General features: G+C 45.2%; 1 protein-coding gene across 4 annotated transcripts in view; it reads left to right on the forward strand.

The window, feature by feature from the left end:
* The window catches only part of LOC134450736 (regulator of nonsense transcripts 1-like), a 21,403-nt gene continuing 3,608 nt past the window's right edge, over window positions 1-17,795 (forward strand). Inside the window, exons 1-23 of one of the 4 annotated variants that reach the window (XM_063200689.1) lie at window positions 1-329; window positions 787-929; window positions 1,101-1,190; window positions 1,470-1,637; window positions 1,961-2,141; window positions 2,455-2,616; window positions 3,565-3,588; window positions 3,860-3,947; window positions 4,205-4,303; window positions 5,102-5,210; window positions 5,484-5,643; window positions 6,002-6,120; window positions 7,471-7,635; window positions 7,839-7,953; window positions 8,480-8,623; window positions 8,961-9,174; window positions 9,706-9,823; window positions 10,078-10,234; window positions 10,808-10,950; window positions 11,420-11,594; window positions 12,102-12,183; window positions 12,561-12,722; window positions 13,221-13,447. In XM_063200689.1, the coding sequence (XP_063056759.1) occupies window positions 159-329; window positions 787-929; window positions 1,101-1,190; window positions 1,470-1,637; window positions 1,961-2,141; window positions 2,455-2,616; window positions 3,565-3,588; window positions 3,860-3,947; window positions 4,205-4,303; window positions 5,102-5,210; window positions 5,484-5,643; window positions 6,002-6,120; window positions 7,471-7,635; window positions 7,839-7,953; window positions 8,480-8,623; window positions 8,961-9,174; window positions 9,706-9,823; window positions 10,078-10,234; window positions 10,808-10,950; window positions 11,420-11,594; window positions 12,102-12,183; window positions 12,561-12,722; window positions 13,221-13,447 (3,216 nt within the window). In that variant the 5' untranslated portion in view covers window positions 1-158. The remainder of the gene's footprint in view (window positions 330-786; window positions 930-1,100; window positions 1,191-1,469; window positions 1,638-1,960; window positions 2,142-2,454; window positions 2,617-3,564; window positions 3,589-3,859; window positions 3,948-4,204; window positions 4,304-5,101; window positions 5,211-5,483; window positions 5,644-6,001; window positions 6,121-7,470; window positions 7,636-7,838; window positions 7,954-8,479; window positions 8,624-8,960; window positions 9,175-9,705; window positions 9,824-10,077; window positions 10,235-10,807; window positions 10,951-11,419; window positions 11,595-12,101; window positions 12,184-12,560; window positions 12,723-13,220; window positions 13,448-17,795) is intronic. The other 3 variants (XM_063200690.1, XM_063200692.1, XM_063200691.1) reach the window with 3 other exon arrangements.

Below are 17,795 nucleotides of genomic sequence, written 5' to 3' on the forward strand. Positions count from 1 at the left end.
CTGTTTGTGTTCGAATCTACCTAGCCCGTAAATGCTAGGGTGTATTTTTCGAATTGTAGTTTCAGCTGTGATAAGAAGATAAAGAAGCCACTGGTGGATTTAAATTATCCTGACAACAGATACTACAGTATCTTGTAAACCACTGTCAACTTGAGAAGATGAGCGTGGAAGCGTATGGGCCGAGTTCTCAGACTCTAACCTTCCTGGATACCGAGGAAACGGAGTTGCTCGGAGCTGATACCCAAGGCTCCGAATACGAATTCACTGATTTTACACTGCCCAGTCAAACACAGACACAAGGCCAGACCCAGAGCCAGTTGGATAACCAGGTTTGTTTGATTCATTTCGTGCCCATGCATCTGTTTGATCACGCTTGGTCTCCCAACCCAAGTTAGCATAACGCAGGCTGTCGCTAGTTAGCCATTGGCTCTCATCCTAGCTAATCTAGCACCGACAAGCATTTACAGTAGCTTCCTTGTTTGCTCGCAATCCAATTCTACACGTAATGGTGAAGACACAGTGTCGTCTTCTGTAACTGAATGAAACTATCTGTAAATTCTACCTCCTCTACGAGGTGCGTTGGACAGCCCTGCGCATCTTATGGTGTTCCAACATAGTTAGCATGCTTTTAGCCACATTGCCCTAATATAGCCGCAGAGCCACCTAGTATCAGGATGGCTAACATTGACTAGCAATAACAGGTAGCCTGCCGAAGCCAGTTAACGCCTTCATGTGGTTTTTGGGTTCCTCTTAGATAATGTGCTGATGACACGTCTGTGTTTGTAGGTAAATGGCCCAGATGAAGTTTTGCAAAACGGACCACTTGATGATTCTGTTGCTAAAACTAGTCAGCTTTTAGCGGAACTTAATTTCGAAGAAGATGAAGAGGATGCCTATTACACCAAAGACCTACCGGTCCATGCTTGCAGGTGAGGAGGACATTGTGTTTTTATCTTGTATATTGAAGTGTGAAATGTGATGTGCTGAATGTGATGGTAACACGGAAACGTGCGATTAAAACCCCGTTTTGATGTATTTCAAAGAAGTGCTTTGACAGCTCTACTGTTGACGCGTTATGTCCTGTCATTTCTTCTCTGAAGCTATTGTGGCATCCATGATCCAGCATGTGTGGTCTACTGCAACACCAGCAAGAAGTGGTTCTGCAACGGCCGCGGCAACACCTCTGGAAGGTATGCTGAGCCCAAAAATAATGTTGGTAGCTGAAATAATAAAGAAAAGGATGCATAAAAACCAATTATTGTTGATGCTTATATTGCAGTGTTCAGAATGTGAAATCTGCACAACTTAAGTCCTTTTTGTTGTCTTCTATTATTTAAAAATAATAACAGACAACAAAAAGGATTTTAAGTGTGCAGACTTCTCAGTCCGAAAACTACAGTCAGCCTTTGTCCTGCACCGTTTCCTGGGATGTGCTCAATCTTCACTTTCAACTGATGTTTCTGTTGCAGCCACATTGTGAATCACCTGGTGAGAGCCAAGTGCAAGGAGGTGACTCTCCACAAGGATGGCCCCCTGGGCGAGACAGTGTTGGAGTGCTACAACTGCGGCTGCCGCAACGTCTTCCTCCTGGGTTTCATCCCCGCCAAGGCAGACTCTGTGGTCGTGTTGCTGTGCAGGTGCGTCCCGGCCAGGGGAAATACGTTTCTTTAGAGATTAACAAATTTGCATGTCATTGTTCACAAGACTGTGCAGTGAAGTGTGTCAGGTGTGGGTTTTTTTTTTTAGACTTTTGGTTTTGTTTTGACTCGTCTGGTTGATTTGCACCAATGCTTTCTGGGTTCTGGTTCAGATGTAGGCACATTAAATGGGTTTTGGACTGACATTTTATCCAAAGTCAGTTTTTCAAGTACTGAATGTTTTCTTTTTTTCTGAAGACCTCAACATGATCTCAGAAAACTGCCTGAAAGATGTGAAGTGCTTTTTCCTATGTCACCCACAGGCAGCCATGTGCGAGTCAGAGCAGCCTGAAGGACATCAACTGGGACAGCTCTCAGTGGCAGCCGCTCATCCAGGACCGCTGCTTCCTGTCCTGGCTGGTGAAGATCCCCTCCGAGCAGGAGCAGCTCCGCGCACGCCAGATCGCTGCCCAGCAGATCAACAAGCTCGAGGAACTGTGGAAGGTATGAGCACACACACACAAACGCCCGCCTTGTATTTTTTTCCACAGGGCAGCTTGTTGAAAATGTTGATATACGAGTTGTGGAGACTGGATAATATTCACTTCCCAGAGCACATGAAAGGCACTGTTTTTTATAGAATTTAGTTCAGTCGTTTTGCGTAGTGTGTGCACATCCAAAGTCACTTGTTGCAGGTGCCAGACAAAAGTGTCAGACAGTTTAAGACAATTGAAAGTTGATCGAAATGTTGCTGTTTTAATTAATTAAACTAACGTTTATTTTTTGGAGCTTATTTGGAAGCGTTGCTCTCTTTCAGGACAACCCCACGGCGACCCTGGAGGACCTAGAGAAGCCGGGCGTGGACGAGGAGCCGCAGCACGTCCTGCTCCGCTACGAGGACGCCTACCAGTACCAGAACATCTTTGGACCTCTGGTCAAGCTGGAGGCCGACTACGACAAGAAGCTCAAAGAGTCTCAGGTTTGTCCCTGATTTAAAAGTGAGCACTTGTTGGTAATGGCGCTCAGTCACTCCTTAGGATGGGATTTTCTGTATGACGTACAAGTAGGACTGTAGCTCTATGTCAACAGTTCCCAGCGGAAAAGGGTGGTCGTTTGCCTGTAAGGTTACTAGCTGCGCAGCATTGTGATTATTATATTAAAGCCAGTCTCTGCAGTTTGGCTGAGTTTGCGTGGTGCCCATGGTGTGCCTGTGTCAAAATCTACACAGCCATTAAAAAAGTGCTCTAAAACTCCCCTCGTAGTGTGAATGTTTTCATTCCAGAGTACCAACAATGAATACAAATGACGATATGTCTCCTGTGGCATGTAAAGTTCACATGACGCTCATTCGGCTCCGTCGGCCCAAAGTTACATGCATGGAATTCACCTTTGGCTAAGGCCCGTCCTAAAATGCTGTTTGACCAATCACAATGCAGCAAAAGGACAAGGTCGGACAGAAGTTGGACAGTTTGGCAGCGCTCCATTGAAATCTTGTGTTTTCAAGTCGGTTTTAGCTAGATATTACGGTCATATTATTATTAAAATATGATTGGAAATTTGCCTGGGGTATTTGTGACAAAGGTGCAAGTTGCCCCGCGAGGTAACAGAAACGCCAAACGTTAAGGTTACACATGGATGTGGTACCTTTGAAGATGACTACATCTTTCACGTTGGGTGATTTCTAACAACTACAGTTTGAGCCAGGGAAAGATATGCGAGTTTAGTTTAGCCTACCATGGTGCCGTTTACAACACGCCTAGTATCGATACCAGTGTTGCCACCTGTCCAGGTTCTTCCTGATTGCCCAGGATTTTAATGACCTGTCCAGAATTTTTTTTTTAAACTTTCCTGGACAATGAATGACAGATACCATTATACAAGTAAAAATGTCGATTGAGTTTGAAATGTTCAGGGTTTTTTTTTTCAGGTGGCAACCCTAATCGATACCCAGGTGAGAATTTGAGAGGCCACAACAGCTAAACAACTGTGATGCATGACAGTCCAGGGAGTAAATACTTGCATTCCCAATTCCTAGTTTTTTATTTATAAGGAGTGAACAAGCTGTGGTTTGCAGTCACTGCATTAATGTTGATAGAGTAGAAAGGAAGTTTATCTGTCCGACCTAGCAACAGTAACTCAAGAGGGCAGGGCTTAGCCAAAGGCGAATTTAAAAGTGGTTGAGAGACTCACCGTTCACACATGCTTCTTCTTCTTCTTCACAGACCCAAGACAATATAACTGTCAGGTGGGACCTGGGCCTGAATAAAAAGCGGATTGCTTATTTCTCGCTACCGAAGACGGACTCAGGTGGTAATTCCTCAATTTTTTTTGCCTGTTCTCCTGTGGTTGTGTTTCTCATTACCAGTCCTGCATCCCACGCATGCGAATCCCACTTCATCTTGTGGTTTTGTGTGTTTGTGTGGTCAGTGTAAGTTGGTAGTTTAGGAATCCATGCATGTTCATGGTCCGCATCCATTTTTATTATTATTTTATTTTTTACAAAAAATTATAAATAGCTGTATTTGTCTGTTTGCAGTTGTATTAATTGCCTTTTGTGTTGTGATTAGATATGAGGCTGATGCAGGGCGATGAGATCTGTCTCCGCTACAAAGGGGACCTGGCTCCTCTCTGGAAGGGCATCGGACACGTCATCAAAGTTCCCGACAGTATCCTTTCAGTCTGCACAGTGGCTATCAAAGCACAGTGGATTTATCGTCAGTGAACCGTCTCAGGAATGTAAGCAAAGAGAGGGTCTCTGCAATGCCATGTGGTATCTTGCAATGTAGACACACACACACACACACTATAACTAGAAAAGACACATTGAAGTTAGCCTGAGTATCATCGACTTTCAAATCTCTTCCAGACTTGGTCTGACCAAGAGCATAACAAATAACATTTCCCAAACAGCCTCCCTTGGTTTGCTAGTGGTTGTTTGCTTCCCAAAAAAGTGGGAGGAGTTCCCGATTTTTCGGGAGCTCAGAAAGTACTTGTATTGCTCTTGACCTGACTAGTAGCCACGCTGAAGGTGTTGCGTCAATAGGAGGGCACGGCCTGGCTACATGGAAGTATCACTGTTAATTGTACACAAAAATGACTGGATTGTATTTTGCCTGCCTCCAGGATAGAGGAAATGACACGAGATTAAAGCTGCCCAACCGTGCAAAAAGGTTGGTGCAGAACAAAGAGTGACTGAAAGTTTGAAGCGAGGAGTCTTTATTTTTATAAACATCAAAGAAAAAAAGAGTTTTCAGTGTGCGACTCCTCACTCCAGACTCATACACCCTATGTGTCCCTTTCCGCGGACATAAGCGTCAGTGTGCACTGCAGGGTTCTATTGAAAACAGTGGAATCGAATTTTTGCAGGGCAGTGCTCTGCACTTTATCGGAGCCGGCGTGTGGAGGCGCTAAGTACTACAGTTCATTGTAATGTCAATCAAATTTCGCTTGACCCACTGGCTAAGATTACGGTGATGAGATCGCCATCGAGTTGAGAAGCAGCGTAGGAGCACCAGTGGAAGTGGCCCACAACTTCCAGGTTGATTTTGTGTGGAAGTCGACCTCATTTGATCGGTAAGTGTTAAACCAAAGCGACTTACAATCGAGGACATCATAACCAACATCACTAGCACATACGAAGAGCACAAGAAATATACAGAATTAGTGCAGATGCAAAGTTTTACAATTGCAGAATTTAAATATGTACATACCTGTACGCATATACATACATATATACATTTTGGCCTGTGCAGTCAGTGTACTTCTCTGCACTTGACAAAATTTAAGGAGTGTGATCAAGGTGATGTGTACCTTGATGTAATGTTTTCTTGTTTTTGATTGGTCCAGAATGCAAAGCGCCCTGAAGACTTTTGCTGTGGATGAGACCTCTGTGTCTGGGTACATCTACCACAAGCTCCTGGGCCACGAAGTGGAGGACGTCATCATCAAGTGCCAGCTCCCCAAGCGCTTCACTGCCCAGGGCCTTCCCGACCTCAATCACTCTCAGGTAACCACACCACACTTTCCCAGGGCCTTCCCAACCTCAATCACTCTCAGGTACCCACCACACCAAGCTTTCCCAAGCTTCTCAACGGGAATCACACCTAGGTAGTGAAAGTGAAAGATAGCCTCGCTCGTTGTTAATTAACCAAGCCATCCATCTACAGTATCCACCATCACTTGGGGTCGTACTAGCCTAAATCACTCCAGTTAACCCTCACTTGTTCAGTGGAACTAGACCCTTTTTCTATTTAGTCTTGAAGTCCTCAACTATTCTTGCCTCCTCAGCCCTTATTGTGTGTGTGTGTGTGTGTGTGTGTGTGTGTGTGTGTGTGTGTGTGTGTGTGTGTGTGTGTGTTGCGCAGGTGTATGCGGTGAAGACTGTTCTCCAGCGTCCTCTGAGCCTCATCCAGGGCCCCCCAGGGACAGGCAAGACGGTCACCTCGGCAACCATAGTCTACCACCTGGCCCGTCAGGGCAATGGGTAAGCACCTTCAACCATTCACCAATAACACAATTTCGTTGCCTTCAGTGACGATGATAAACTCTTGAATCTCTCTTGAATGACCTCCCACCCATAAATTATCAGCACTGTATCAACAGTGCTTGTCAACCTACATGTATTGATTTAAAAATAACTTGACAGTCTTTCACCATAGGTGAATAGTCCATAGTCCAACCGGTTTCTAACGCATATTCCTCTACATACATTTGCTTTGTCTGGTGTCCCTTACGACAAACCTGTGTGGGCTTACACAAACCACTTCACGGTTGGAAGTGAGTGTTGCTCAACACAAGGCACTTTACGTGACGTGAGCCGTAGTGAGCCATAGTGCCATGCCCATTTCAGTAGAAGGCTGGCTGAGGGCCGCACTCCCAGGGTGTGGACTGGCAGAGTGGAGCAGGTGACTCAAAGTACTGTAATTACTCTTCCTTTTACCACCTGTCCCCACACCCACTGCTCTGCCTCATGTTGGGATTTGGATCCTGTGTAAGTGGGTTATGAAAATGATGAATGAATTGCAGAAAATGAGATGGGTTGTCAACCTTTTATCTTTTTTTCCCCCCGCAAAGTTTCAAATTATTGCTGGCTGATTTTGTTCTTGTTGTCTGCTCAAAAAGTTTAAAGGAAGCCAAGGACGGCACCCTTCAGATTTTTCTTTGTTTATTGAAATTGTAATGGCATTTGTGCCATTACATGCTGAAAAAGGGCTCTGCCCGAAACATTTGTAGGAGAATAAACAAAGCAAAAATCTGAAGAGTGCTGTCCTTCACTTAGCACTCAGTTAAAACTTGTTAATTATGAGTCTCCTCCGGTTTTCCAGCTGCAAATGTTACTATGAGACTGTGCTGTGTGTCGCTGCAGGCCCCTGCTGGTGTGCGTAATGTTTCTATTTTTTTATTTTTTAAGTATGTTTTTTCGGCCTTTATTATGACAGGACAATGTGAGAGGAGACAGTGAAATTAGCAGGAGAGAGAATTTTTTTTTAATTTTTTTTTGATCAGACCAGAAGCGCCACATAAAAACTTGTTTAATAGTGGGAGCAAAAAAGTCCTGATTGAAGAGGACTTTTCATGTTTTATTATTGACAGGACAGTATGAGATGGTGACAGGAAGTGAGTGAGAGAGAGAGAGATGGGGTAGGGCTGGGAAATGACCCTGGCCGGACTCGAACCGGGGTCCCCATGGGCATGCGAGTCCAAATGTGGGAGTCTTGGCGCGTTGCACCACAGCGTCCCCACCCAATGGTGTGTGTTATGTGATGTAATACTGTGTGTACTGTTGTAATGTGAGGTAATGTAATATATTCTAATACTGTGTGTGTCGCTGCAGACCCGTGCTGGTGTGTGCTCCCAGTAACATTGCGGTGGACCAGCTGACGGAGAAGATCCACATGTCTGGGCTGAAGGTAGTGCGGCTGTGTGCCAAGAGCAGGGAGGCCATCGACTCCCCCGTCTCCTTCCTGGCCCTCCACAACCAGATACGCAACATGGACAGGTCAGTACCAACAACTCACTCACTTGCAGTATTTAGTTAGCCAGCTCAAAGAGAAGAGGATGCTCTCTTCACATCGAGAACGCCAATTTTACTGTAGCATTTTGACACTACAGTCTCTACACGGCTTGCAATTCACTAGTGGTCATTATAGAAATATTGATTTTCAATGTTTGGTTGGTGTGTGTGTGTGTGTGTGTGTCCAGCATGCCAGAGCTGCAGAAGCTTCAGCAGCTGAAGGACGAGACTGGAGAGCTGTCTTCTGCTGATGAGAAGCGCTACCGGGCCCTCAAGCGCACCGCCGAGAGGGAGCTGCTGATGGTCTGTTCTCACTCCACTCCCCTCCTCTCCTCCATCTCTCCATCCTCTTTTTCTCCTCTGCCAACTATCCATCTTCTTGAAAGCAGCAATGCTAACCAGTTAGGGACTTACTAGGTTGCCAACAGGAAATCGCATTGCAACCAACTTCCAAACTTGGTTAGCACCGAAGTTGTCGAGAAACGCACCCTGATTGGGAATTGAGTCGGGTTGTTTGTTCAAAGCAAGATGTCGGAGATTTAGCAAAATCTTATCATGGGACCACATGCTTTTCAAAATTAATATTTGATAATGCATCAGTTTTATTTATTGTGTCATGAAAGGTTATGTCAACAGCACCCAACGTGCCTATAGAAATGGCATGATGCCAGTGGGAGTTCTATTTCATTTGCTCTCTTAACCCTTTCCTCCTTTCTTCCTCTGCCTTTGTTGGTTTTGTAAATGTAATGTTTTTTTATTCCATTGCTGCTGATCTGGAAGTGATTGAAAGCAAACTAAATAAACCTCTTCCTTGTTCCCTGTCTGCTAGAACGCTGATGTGATCTGCGGCACGTGTGTGGGGGCTGGAGACCCGCGGCTGGCTAAGATGCAGTTCCGCTCCATCCTGATCGACGAGAGCACCCAGGCCACGGAGCCCGAGTGCATGGTGCCTGTCGTGCTGGGGGCCAAGCAGGTAGGCAGGCCCCTTTCAAGTCTTACACTTGCACTGGCTTCAAGACGACCAGAACGGTGCTGGTGTCCTTAAACGCCCCAGTTACGTTTGAAACTAAAGTGCTGACCTGCGAACCTCCCGCGTTCACACTGGGCGCTGAAGTTTTCCATTTGTTACCAGGATGTTTCCATTTGTGACCATTTGTTACCAGGATGAATCTGCTGATGTGTAATGAGCACCAGGAATGTGGCTATTTCCTTTTGGACATTTTTTTTACTCTGAGGAAGACACAGGTGTGTGAAACTGGCTAATATTGCTTCCTCTCTCTCTCTCTCTCTCTCTCACTCTCCCTGGTCAGCTGATCCTCGTGGGTGACCACTGCCAGCTGGGCCCGGTGGTGATGTGTAAGAAGGCTGCCAAGGCTGGCCTGTCCCAGTCCCTGTTTGAGCGCCTGGTGGTTCTGGGTATCCGGCCCATTCGGCTGCAGGTGCAGTACCGTATGCACCCCGCGCTCAGCGCCTTCCCCTCCAACATCTTCTACGAGGGATCGCTGCAGAACGGAGTCACCGCAGGTAAACCCACCATGCAGAGAGTCATTCGGGCTAGATGATGAGACACAGCGCAACTTTTTGAGCAACGTGCCCGGACAACGACCTCGTAGGATGCTGTTTAGACTAGGATGATGTCTCTATCAAGAGAACTTGGATTAGCCGTAGACAACTTTTTTTCCATCAGAAAATATGGAAACCGTTAAATCAGAAAATGAATAGCCAATACACATAGTCAATGTTGCTCAAAAAGTTGCCCTGTGTTTCATTACCCAAGTCAGGGAGCCAGGGTAGCCAAATGGGTAGCCAGTAAAACAATTATTTGACAAAAAAAAAATGGTTTCATCAGTCAATGGACGGAGATGTATGTTAACACCTTATCCAAACAAAAACTATTCAAAGTGCTCTGAAAGAACTAAACGGAATAAAGTTTACTATGGTAGTTGACTGACATAAATAAGTATTGGGTCTATTTGCTTAATCTGTGTGTTATTACTGGACAATGTGCTCTGGATGTGACTCTTGTACTAATCTCCCTCTTGGTCTCTGCGGTAGCTGATCGTGTGAAGAAAGGCTTTGACTTCCAGTGGCCTCAGACGGACAAGCCTATGTTCTTCTACGTCACCCAGGGCCAGGAGGAGATAGCCAGCTCTGGTACTTCGTACCTCAACAGGTGAGAAGTAGTTTGTTTCTAGCATTCCTGCTGCCCATTCCCAAATGTTACCTTTTTCATGAATACTTACCACCACCATCAAATGTTAAGTGGGAAATTGGCATTTTTCATACATGAAAAGAAAAAAAGTAGCTGCAAAACGTACTGTACTTTGGTCATAGTAGTAAATTAGTTCATTATTTTGTAAATATTCCTGCACAGTGCACCTTTTAAAGGAAATAGTAAATGACGGCAACACTGCTCTATGCTTGCAGGACTGAGGCGTCCAATGTGGAGAAGATCACCACTCGTCTGCTGAAGGCGGGAGCCAAGCCGGACCAGATCGGGGTCATCACGCCCTACGAGGGCCAGAGGTCCTACCTGGTGCAGTACATGCAGTTCAGCGGATCCCTGCACACCAAACTCTACCAGGTGGGGCCCTCCTCTCCTCTCTCCTCTCCTCATCACCCCCATCCTTTGCTCTTTACCATTCGATGTTTGATTGTCTGTGTGTTAACTGACGGCATCAAGAATGAGATGCGTGAGAGACTGTCTCATGAGCCTGTCCAGAGGTGGCTTTTCCATCCCTGTCCTCATTGATGTCTGTATTCCCCTCTGTAGAGTAGAGTAGAGTAGCTCTGTATTCCCCTCAATAGAGTGCCAGTAGAGTAGCTCTGTGTTCCCCTCAATAGAGTGCCAGTAGAGTAGCTCTGTGTTCCCCTCAATAGAGTGCCAGTAGAGTAGCTCTGTGTTCCCCTCAATAGAGTGCCAGTAGAGTAGCTCTGTGTTCCCCTCAATAGAGTGCCAGTAGAGTAGCTCTGTGTTGTGCCAGTAGTGTTTCAGTGTAGCAGTGGGACGCACTAATGATGGCATAAGGGCGGACACGGTTGTTTGATAAATACATTCTGTCAGTAGAGTAGCTGTGTGTTGAGTGTAGCAGGTGTGTGTTTTGTGTTGCTGTTAGTTGTGTGTTTGCTGACGCTGCGTGTCCCCTGCCGCCTGCAGGAGGTGGAGATAGCCAGCGTGGACGCCTTCCAGGGCAGAGAGAAGGACTTCATCATCCTGTCCTGCGTGAGGGCCAACGAGCACCAGGGAATTGGCTTCCTCAACGACCCGCGACGACTCAACGTCGCCCTCACCAGAGCCAGGTCAGTATCACAACCTGCCTCTCACCAAGATTAAATGCTGATTTAGTTGCAGGGCGAGCATCTGGAATGGGGTGGGTATACCTTTATTTTAACCCATTGTGTCCTGGAGCGACATATACTTTGCAGGTATACATATACATCCAGGTTCTTGAGATTAGACTCGTTTTATTAAAAATGTGGGTATTTTAGAGCTGAATGTACACATTCTAGTACAAAAGGAAGGTCCTAGCTTTTAAATGCAATTCATTTCATGTTCTTATGTGCTTCGTAGGCTGATATATTTAAGTTTTAATAGGGAGAGGGCACCTTTTCCCAAAAAGGGCTTAGGCTAAAATGGGTACACATAGTTAATCTTAAAGACTGCTGAAGCCGTGTACAATCTCATTTTCGGTCAGATTAGGTTTTGGAATGGTATGGGGAAGTTCTGAATGTATAATTGCTGAAGGCTAATGTGTCATGTTGTTTGCAGGTATGGCGTGATCATCGTGGGCAACCCGAAGGCTCTGTCCAAACAGCCGCTGTGGAACCACCTGCTGAACTACTACAAGGAGCAGAAGGTGCTGGTGGAAGGACCCCTCAACAACCTGCGCGAGAGCCTGATGCAGTTCAGCAAGCCGCGCAAGCTCGTCAACACCATCAACCCCGTCAGTAGCTTCACCCGCTCACTATCTCACACACTCACACACACACACACACACACACACACACACACACACACACACCAGTTCAGCAAGCCACGCAAGCTCGTCAACACCATCAACCCCGTCAGTAGCTTCACCCGCTCACTATCTCTCTCACACACACACGCACACACACACACACACACACACACACACACACACACACACACACACACACACACACACACACACACACACACACACACACACACAGTCGCTCGCTCGCTCGCTTGATCAATCTGTCAGTTTGTTACCATTGGCCTCGTTTCCATGAGACATTTCAATTCAAGTTCAATTTAATTCTGAATAATGATTAATTCCGTTTGGAAAACATGTTAACACTTATCAATTATGAATGAAATGAAAGTGCAATGTAAACCCGATAGCACTATTAGCCACTGTTAACAGTTGATAATGTACTGTATATATGCATGTGTTTTGACTCAGCTGATTTCTGTCTTGTCCTATCAGGGAGCGAGATTCATGACCACTGCCATGTATGACGCCAGGGAGGCCTTGGTGCCTGGATCTGCCTACGACCGCAGCAACTCTGGTGAGACCAACGACATCAGGCACATCACCATAACATTTATTTCAAACCTTTACTTTATTATAAAGGTAGAATATTACATAAAAATAGACCTCTTTTGGATAAAGATGGAGCTCTGCCTTCTCAGCTTGTCTCCCTTTGATCCTTATGCCCAACCTTTTCCAGCTTTGGGCCCACTTGAAATGTTCATAAATATTAGGGGCCCACCTCTAACCCAATTAACAACTTCAATAAATAGTCATCAGCAATACGCACAAATATTTTTTTTATTTAAAGAAATATATTTTAAGCAGGCACACTTGGGATACTTTCAGGGCCCACAGTTTAAGAATCAAGTCCCTATCCAAACCAGGTGTTGAGGTGTGAAATGTGTTTTGCAGGTCGTCCCTCCAACATGTACTTCCAGACCCATGACCAGATTGGCATGATCGGTGCGGGCCCCAACCACATGGCAGCCATGAACATCCCCATCCCCTTCAACCTGATGATGCCCCCCATGCCCCCGCCCGGGTACATGGGCCAGGCCGGCAGCCCCAACGCTGGTAATCACTACACTACACTACATTGCATTACACTTGGTCCCCGCCCGGGTACATGGGCCAGGCCGGCAGCCCCAACGCTGGTAATCACTACATTACACTTAGCCGGTAATCATTACATTACATACATTACATTATATGACATGCATTACACTTAGCCCCCGCCCGGATACCTGGGCCAGGCCAGCAGCCCCAACACTGGTAATGTCACAACAGACATCTGCTCCTACGAGGACACATAGCCCCTTAAACACGTGCTGTTCAACCACTGGAACGTTGTAATAGTCACTCAAAAAACTTACCTAACATAGTACTACACCACTATGACTGCACAGGGCTTTTAGTAACATTACGACTTCAAAAATCACATTTTACATTGTTACATTGTATCACTCAAACTTCTTCCATAGAGCATCAATGGAGGGGTGCTCTAAGCTCTGATGGTGATGATAATGTGATGGTATCATTAACCCTACGTGATGCCATGTGTGCCACTTGCAGGTCGCGGAGGCCCCAACAAGGGCCGGATGAGCCGCGGCGGCCGCCAGAAGGGGCGTGGCGCTGGCAACCAGGCGGGTCCCGGCCAGGGCAACATGGGCAACAGCCAGGCCAGCCAGGACGGGGCCTCCCAGCCCTTCTCCCAGGGGCCCCTGACCCAGGGATACATCTCCATGAGCCAGCCCTCGCAGATGAGCCAGCCCGGCCTCTCCCAGCCAGAGCTCTCACAGGTAACTAATGTGGCTACAGTGACCAGCCACTCCAGAAATGTCATGGATTAGATTTTTTTTTTTTTGAAAGTGTGCTCAACTCCCAACTGTTTCTTACAAGGTCTTCGGGTGCGAGCAAACGGCAAAGTTCATGTTCAGTAAAAAAGCCGCACTCCCGGGTGTAATTCTTGCAGTTATTGCAGCTTCGTCTCACGCTGAAGAAGGCTAGGCCGAAACGTCTGTCATGCACTCATCTTGCTTTAGCACCTCATCTTCTGAGGTTAAATGTATTATACCAGGGGTATTCAATTATATTTCAACGAGGGCCATTTTTTCAAATTCCTCCCAGTAAAGGGGCCGAAGTATACGTATGTATTATGGTTGCCGACTGTCAATGAAAAAAAATCTGGGAAATTTCATTAAAGTGGAGGGTCTGGGGGTCCTCCCCCAAAAAATTTAGCATTTCTTAGATCAGGGTGGCCGCGGGTCCTTAAAAAGTCTTAAAAAGTAAGTCTTATTACTTAAAAAGTCTTATTTTGTCTTAAATTTTCAACCCAATTGTCTTAAATTTGTGGAGCTTAATTTAGGGAGGAATAATTATGTCAGCCATGTGATGAACTTCGCGACGGAAATTGGGAGTTGTAGCCATGTAGTGTAATTTAGAACGCATTATTGAATTTTATTTAGTTTAAAGTTTCATTGTGTATAGTTTTGTGTTTTCAAACGGCTACATTAATGTAAATAACCAATTGGTTTTTGTGCTTCATTTGAACCTGTGTATGATCTTGCGAGTTGGTCCTAATTTCATTTGGAAAATGGTATTGAAAAGTCTTAAAATGTCTTAATTTTGACTTGCTAAAACCTGTAAACGCTGCGAGTTGGTCTTAATTTTATTTGGAAAATGGTATTGAAAAGACTTGGTCAAACCTGTAGACACCCTGTAGATGTAATTTCCTGCATTTAACGTCCTGTGTCCCATTTCAGCATGATAACGGAGCCCATACTTTTATCTCTAAATTCCAAAAAACGATTATGTATTTGAAGGGGCTTGTGGGGGGCCAGAACCTTGCTGTCCAAGGGCCGCCATTTGAATAGCCTTGATGTATACCATCATTATAAAGAGAGAAAAAAACCTATATAAAATCTGTGGCTAGTGGAATACCTGTATGGCTAGTGACTCTGGAAAACCGCTAGCCACAGTGGCCAGTGGGTAAAAAAGTTAATGTCAAGCCCAGCAGTAGATGTGTGTTCATTTCAGCAGTTCAGTCTTACAGAAGTCTGCCACCTCTTAATCCTGATCAGATATCTGCAGCCTCTCTCTCTCTTTGTCTCTCCCTCTCTCTCTCTTTCGTGCATTTCATACTTTTTAGTACGTCAATGCACGTGGCAATAAATACCTTGATCATTGTTGTGCCCTCCTTTGCATGCCAGTTCATTACATACCTCAATCTCTGCACAGATATTGATGCCATGTTTCCAATGCATGAGCCCCTGTGCCCCTGTGTCTGCACTGCAGCTAGACTGGTGGGACAGGGGTGTTACCCAAAGCTATTCAGCGTCAGTGGTCCAGGTGTCATTTTAATCACCAGGGTCCGTGGATCTTCTGGCCAATCGATTTTCATTTTCAAATCGGAAAACGGACCACGAAAAATGACCGGTTTCCCGATTTTTAAGTAAACAATAAACGAGAAACCACTCGCATTTTGTTTCCCGTTTGGAAACCGGAAAACGAAAAACGAAAATCAAGTCATTTTCTGATTTCCTTTTCAGCGCTTTCATATGGGAATCAGAATTAGAGAGACGACCCGTTTTCCCATTTCTTATTTTGCTAAATATTAAGTTTTTGTTGACCCGGAAACTGTGCTAATGTGTCAGGGAGGCTGTGGGTAAAGAGTTGGCTTAGCCACACCAGAGGTGTTTACTCTAGTCTAGCCTATATTTTATAAGTTTTTAACACGTCCTCATTTAAATGTAGACTAGGCACTAATATTTATACTTCCCAGAGCAACGTTCATCAGTAATTGCATGCTTGTAGGTCCACCTCAAAGCATGACGAGGTCCGCTATCGCAGACATCCCATGAAGGGAGTATGATAGCAGCTCCCCCCTGTCCCTGATGCCTGCGAGTCAGATAAAATATCCCTGATTTTAGAAGGGACAGAGAAAGATAATGACTCGTGCGGAATGTGTGGAATAGTTTTGCGCGAGCACACAAGTAGGATGTTATATGCAGACTGGGCGATATACGTAAAGGACATGATTACACGCGTTTAATGGCATTTTGATTGTCGGGGGTGTCGAGGCTCGATAAGCATCTCCCTGAAAGAAGTTTTTGGATCTTGGGATGTCTGCTATCTGCTCGAGAGGGAATATGGTCCGTGGATCCTCTGGCCAATCGATTTTCATTTTCAAATCGGGAAATAGAAAACAGAAAATAACTCGTTATCCGATTTTTGTTTTGGAAATCGGGAAACGAAAATCGGAAAACGAACCAATTTTCGTTATCCGTTTCATTCTGTATGCGGGCAGGCTTGTAATTCAGAATTAAATTATGGCTTCGTTTTTCCATCACCTATTTTTTAATTACATGAACCGGAAGATGTTGATTGAGCGCCTGTCCGTCAGCTGTCAAGGAACGTAGGCCTACGGTGCGAGCGCAGACCTAGGTCTGTGGGTGCGAGTGATATTCCCAACATCTGGCCAACATTCCTTTGATTTGGGTTGCAGTCTTACCATGGCTGTCTGTCTTTTAAATTCTGGTTTGTTTGGGTAATTATTACCCTGGTATAAATACCCCTGCGCGTGTAAGTAAGTTTGCAGAGTATGACGAAAGTTTTTGACTTGCCCTCTTCGTAACGCTAGCACTCAAGTAGGCTAGCTGGCATGATGACACCCACAGCCCAAACTGTTTAGCTCTGGCTGTCCAAGTAGCCTTAGTGGCTATTCATGAACGAGATGAAATATAACAACCGATAGTCATATTCCCTCTCGAGCAGATAGCAGACATCCCAAGATCCAAAAACTTCTTTCAGGGAGATGCTTATCGAGCCTCGACACCCCCGACAATCAAAATGCCATTAAACGCGTGTAATCATGTCCTTTACGTATATCGCCCAGTCTGCATATAACATCTGCCTAATGCCCTACTATTTTTCCTAGGACTTTTACAGGGCGTCCTACTTGTGTGCTCGCGCAAAACTATTCCACACATTCCGCACGAGTCATTATCTTTCTCTGTCCCTTCTAAAATCAGGGATATTTTATCTGACTCGCAGGCATCAGGGACAGGGGGGAGCTGCTATCATACTCCCTTCATGGGATGTCTGCGATAGCGGACCTCGTCATGCTTTGAGGTGGACCTACAAGCATGCAATTACTGATGAACGTTGCTCTGGGAAGTATAAATATTAGTGCCTAGTCTACATTTAAATGAGGACGTGTTAAAAACTTATAAAATATAGGCTAGACTAGAGTAAACACCTCTGGTGTGGCTAAGCCAACTCTTTACCCACAGCCTCCCTGACACATTAGCACAGTTTCCGGGTCAACAAAAATGTAATATTTAGCAAAATAAGAAATGGGAAAACGGGTCGTCTCTCTAATTCTGATTCCCATATGAAAGCGCTGAAAAGGAAATCAGAAAATGACTTGATTCTCGTTTTTCGTTTTCCGGTTTCCAAACGGGAAACAAAATGCGAGTGGTTTCTCGTTTATTGTTTACTTAAAAATCGGGAAACCGGTCATTTTTCGTGGTCCGTTTTCCGATTTGAAAATGAAAATCGATTGGCCAGAAGATCCACGGACCGAATATGACTATCGGTTGTTATATTTCATCTCGTTCATGAATAGCCACTAAGGCTACTTGGACAGCCAGAGCTAAACAGTTTGGGATGTGGGTGGCATCATGCCAGCTAGCCTACTTGAGTGCTAGCGTTACGAAGAGGGCAAGTCAAAAACTTTCGTCATACTCTGCAAACTTACTTACACGTGCAGGGGTATTTATACCAGGGTAATAATAACCCAAACAAACCAGAATTTAAAAGACAGACAGCCATGGTAACTACAAGACTGCATCCCAAATCAAAGGAATGTTGGCCAGATGTTGGGAATATCACTCGCACCCACAGACCTAGGTCTGCGCTCGCACCGTAGGCCTACGTTCCTTGACAGCTGACGGACAGGCGCTCAATCAACGTCTTCCGGTTCATGTAATTAAAAAATAGGTGATGGAAAAACGAAGCCATAATTTAATTCTGAATTACAAGCCTGCCCGCATTTAACAGAATGAAACGGATAACGAAAATTGGTTCGTTTTCCGATTTTCGTTTCCCGATTTCCAAAACAAAAATCGGATAACGAGTTATTTTCTG

The sequence above is a fragment of the Engraulis encrasicolus genome, chromosome 6 (assembly GCF_034702125.1).
Source record: "Engraulis encrasicolus isolate BLACKSEA-1 chromosome 6, IST_EnEncr_1.0, whole genome shotgun sequence".
Classification (NCBI taxonomy): domain Eukaryota; kingdom Metazoa; phylum Chordata; class Actinopteri; order Clupeiformes; family Engraulidae; genus Engraulis; species Engraulis encrasicolus.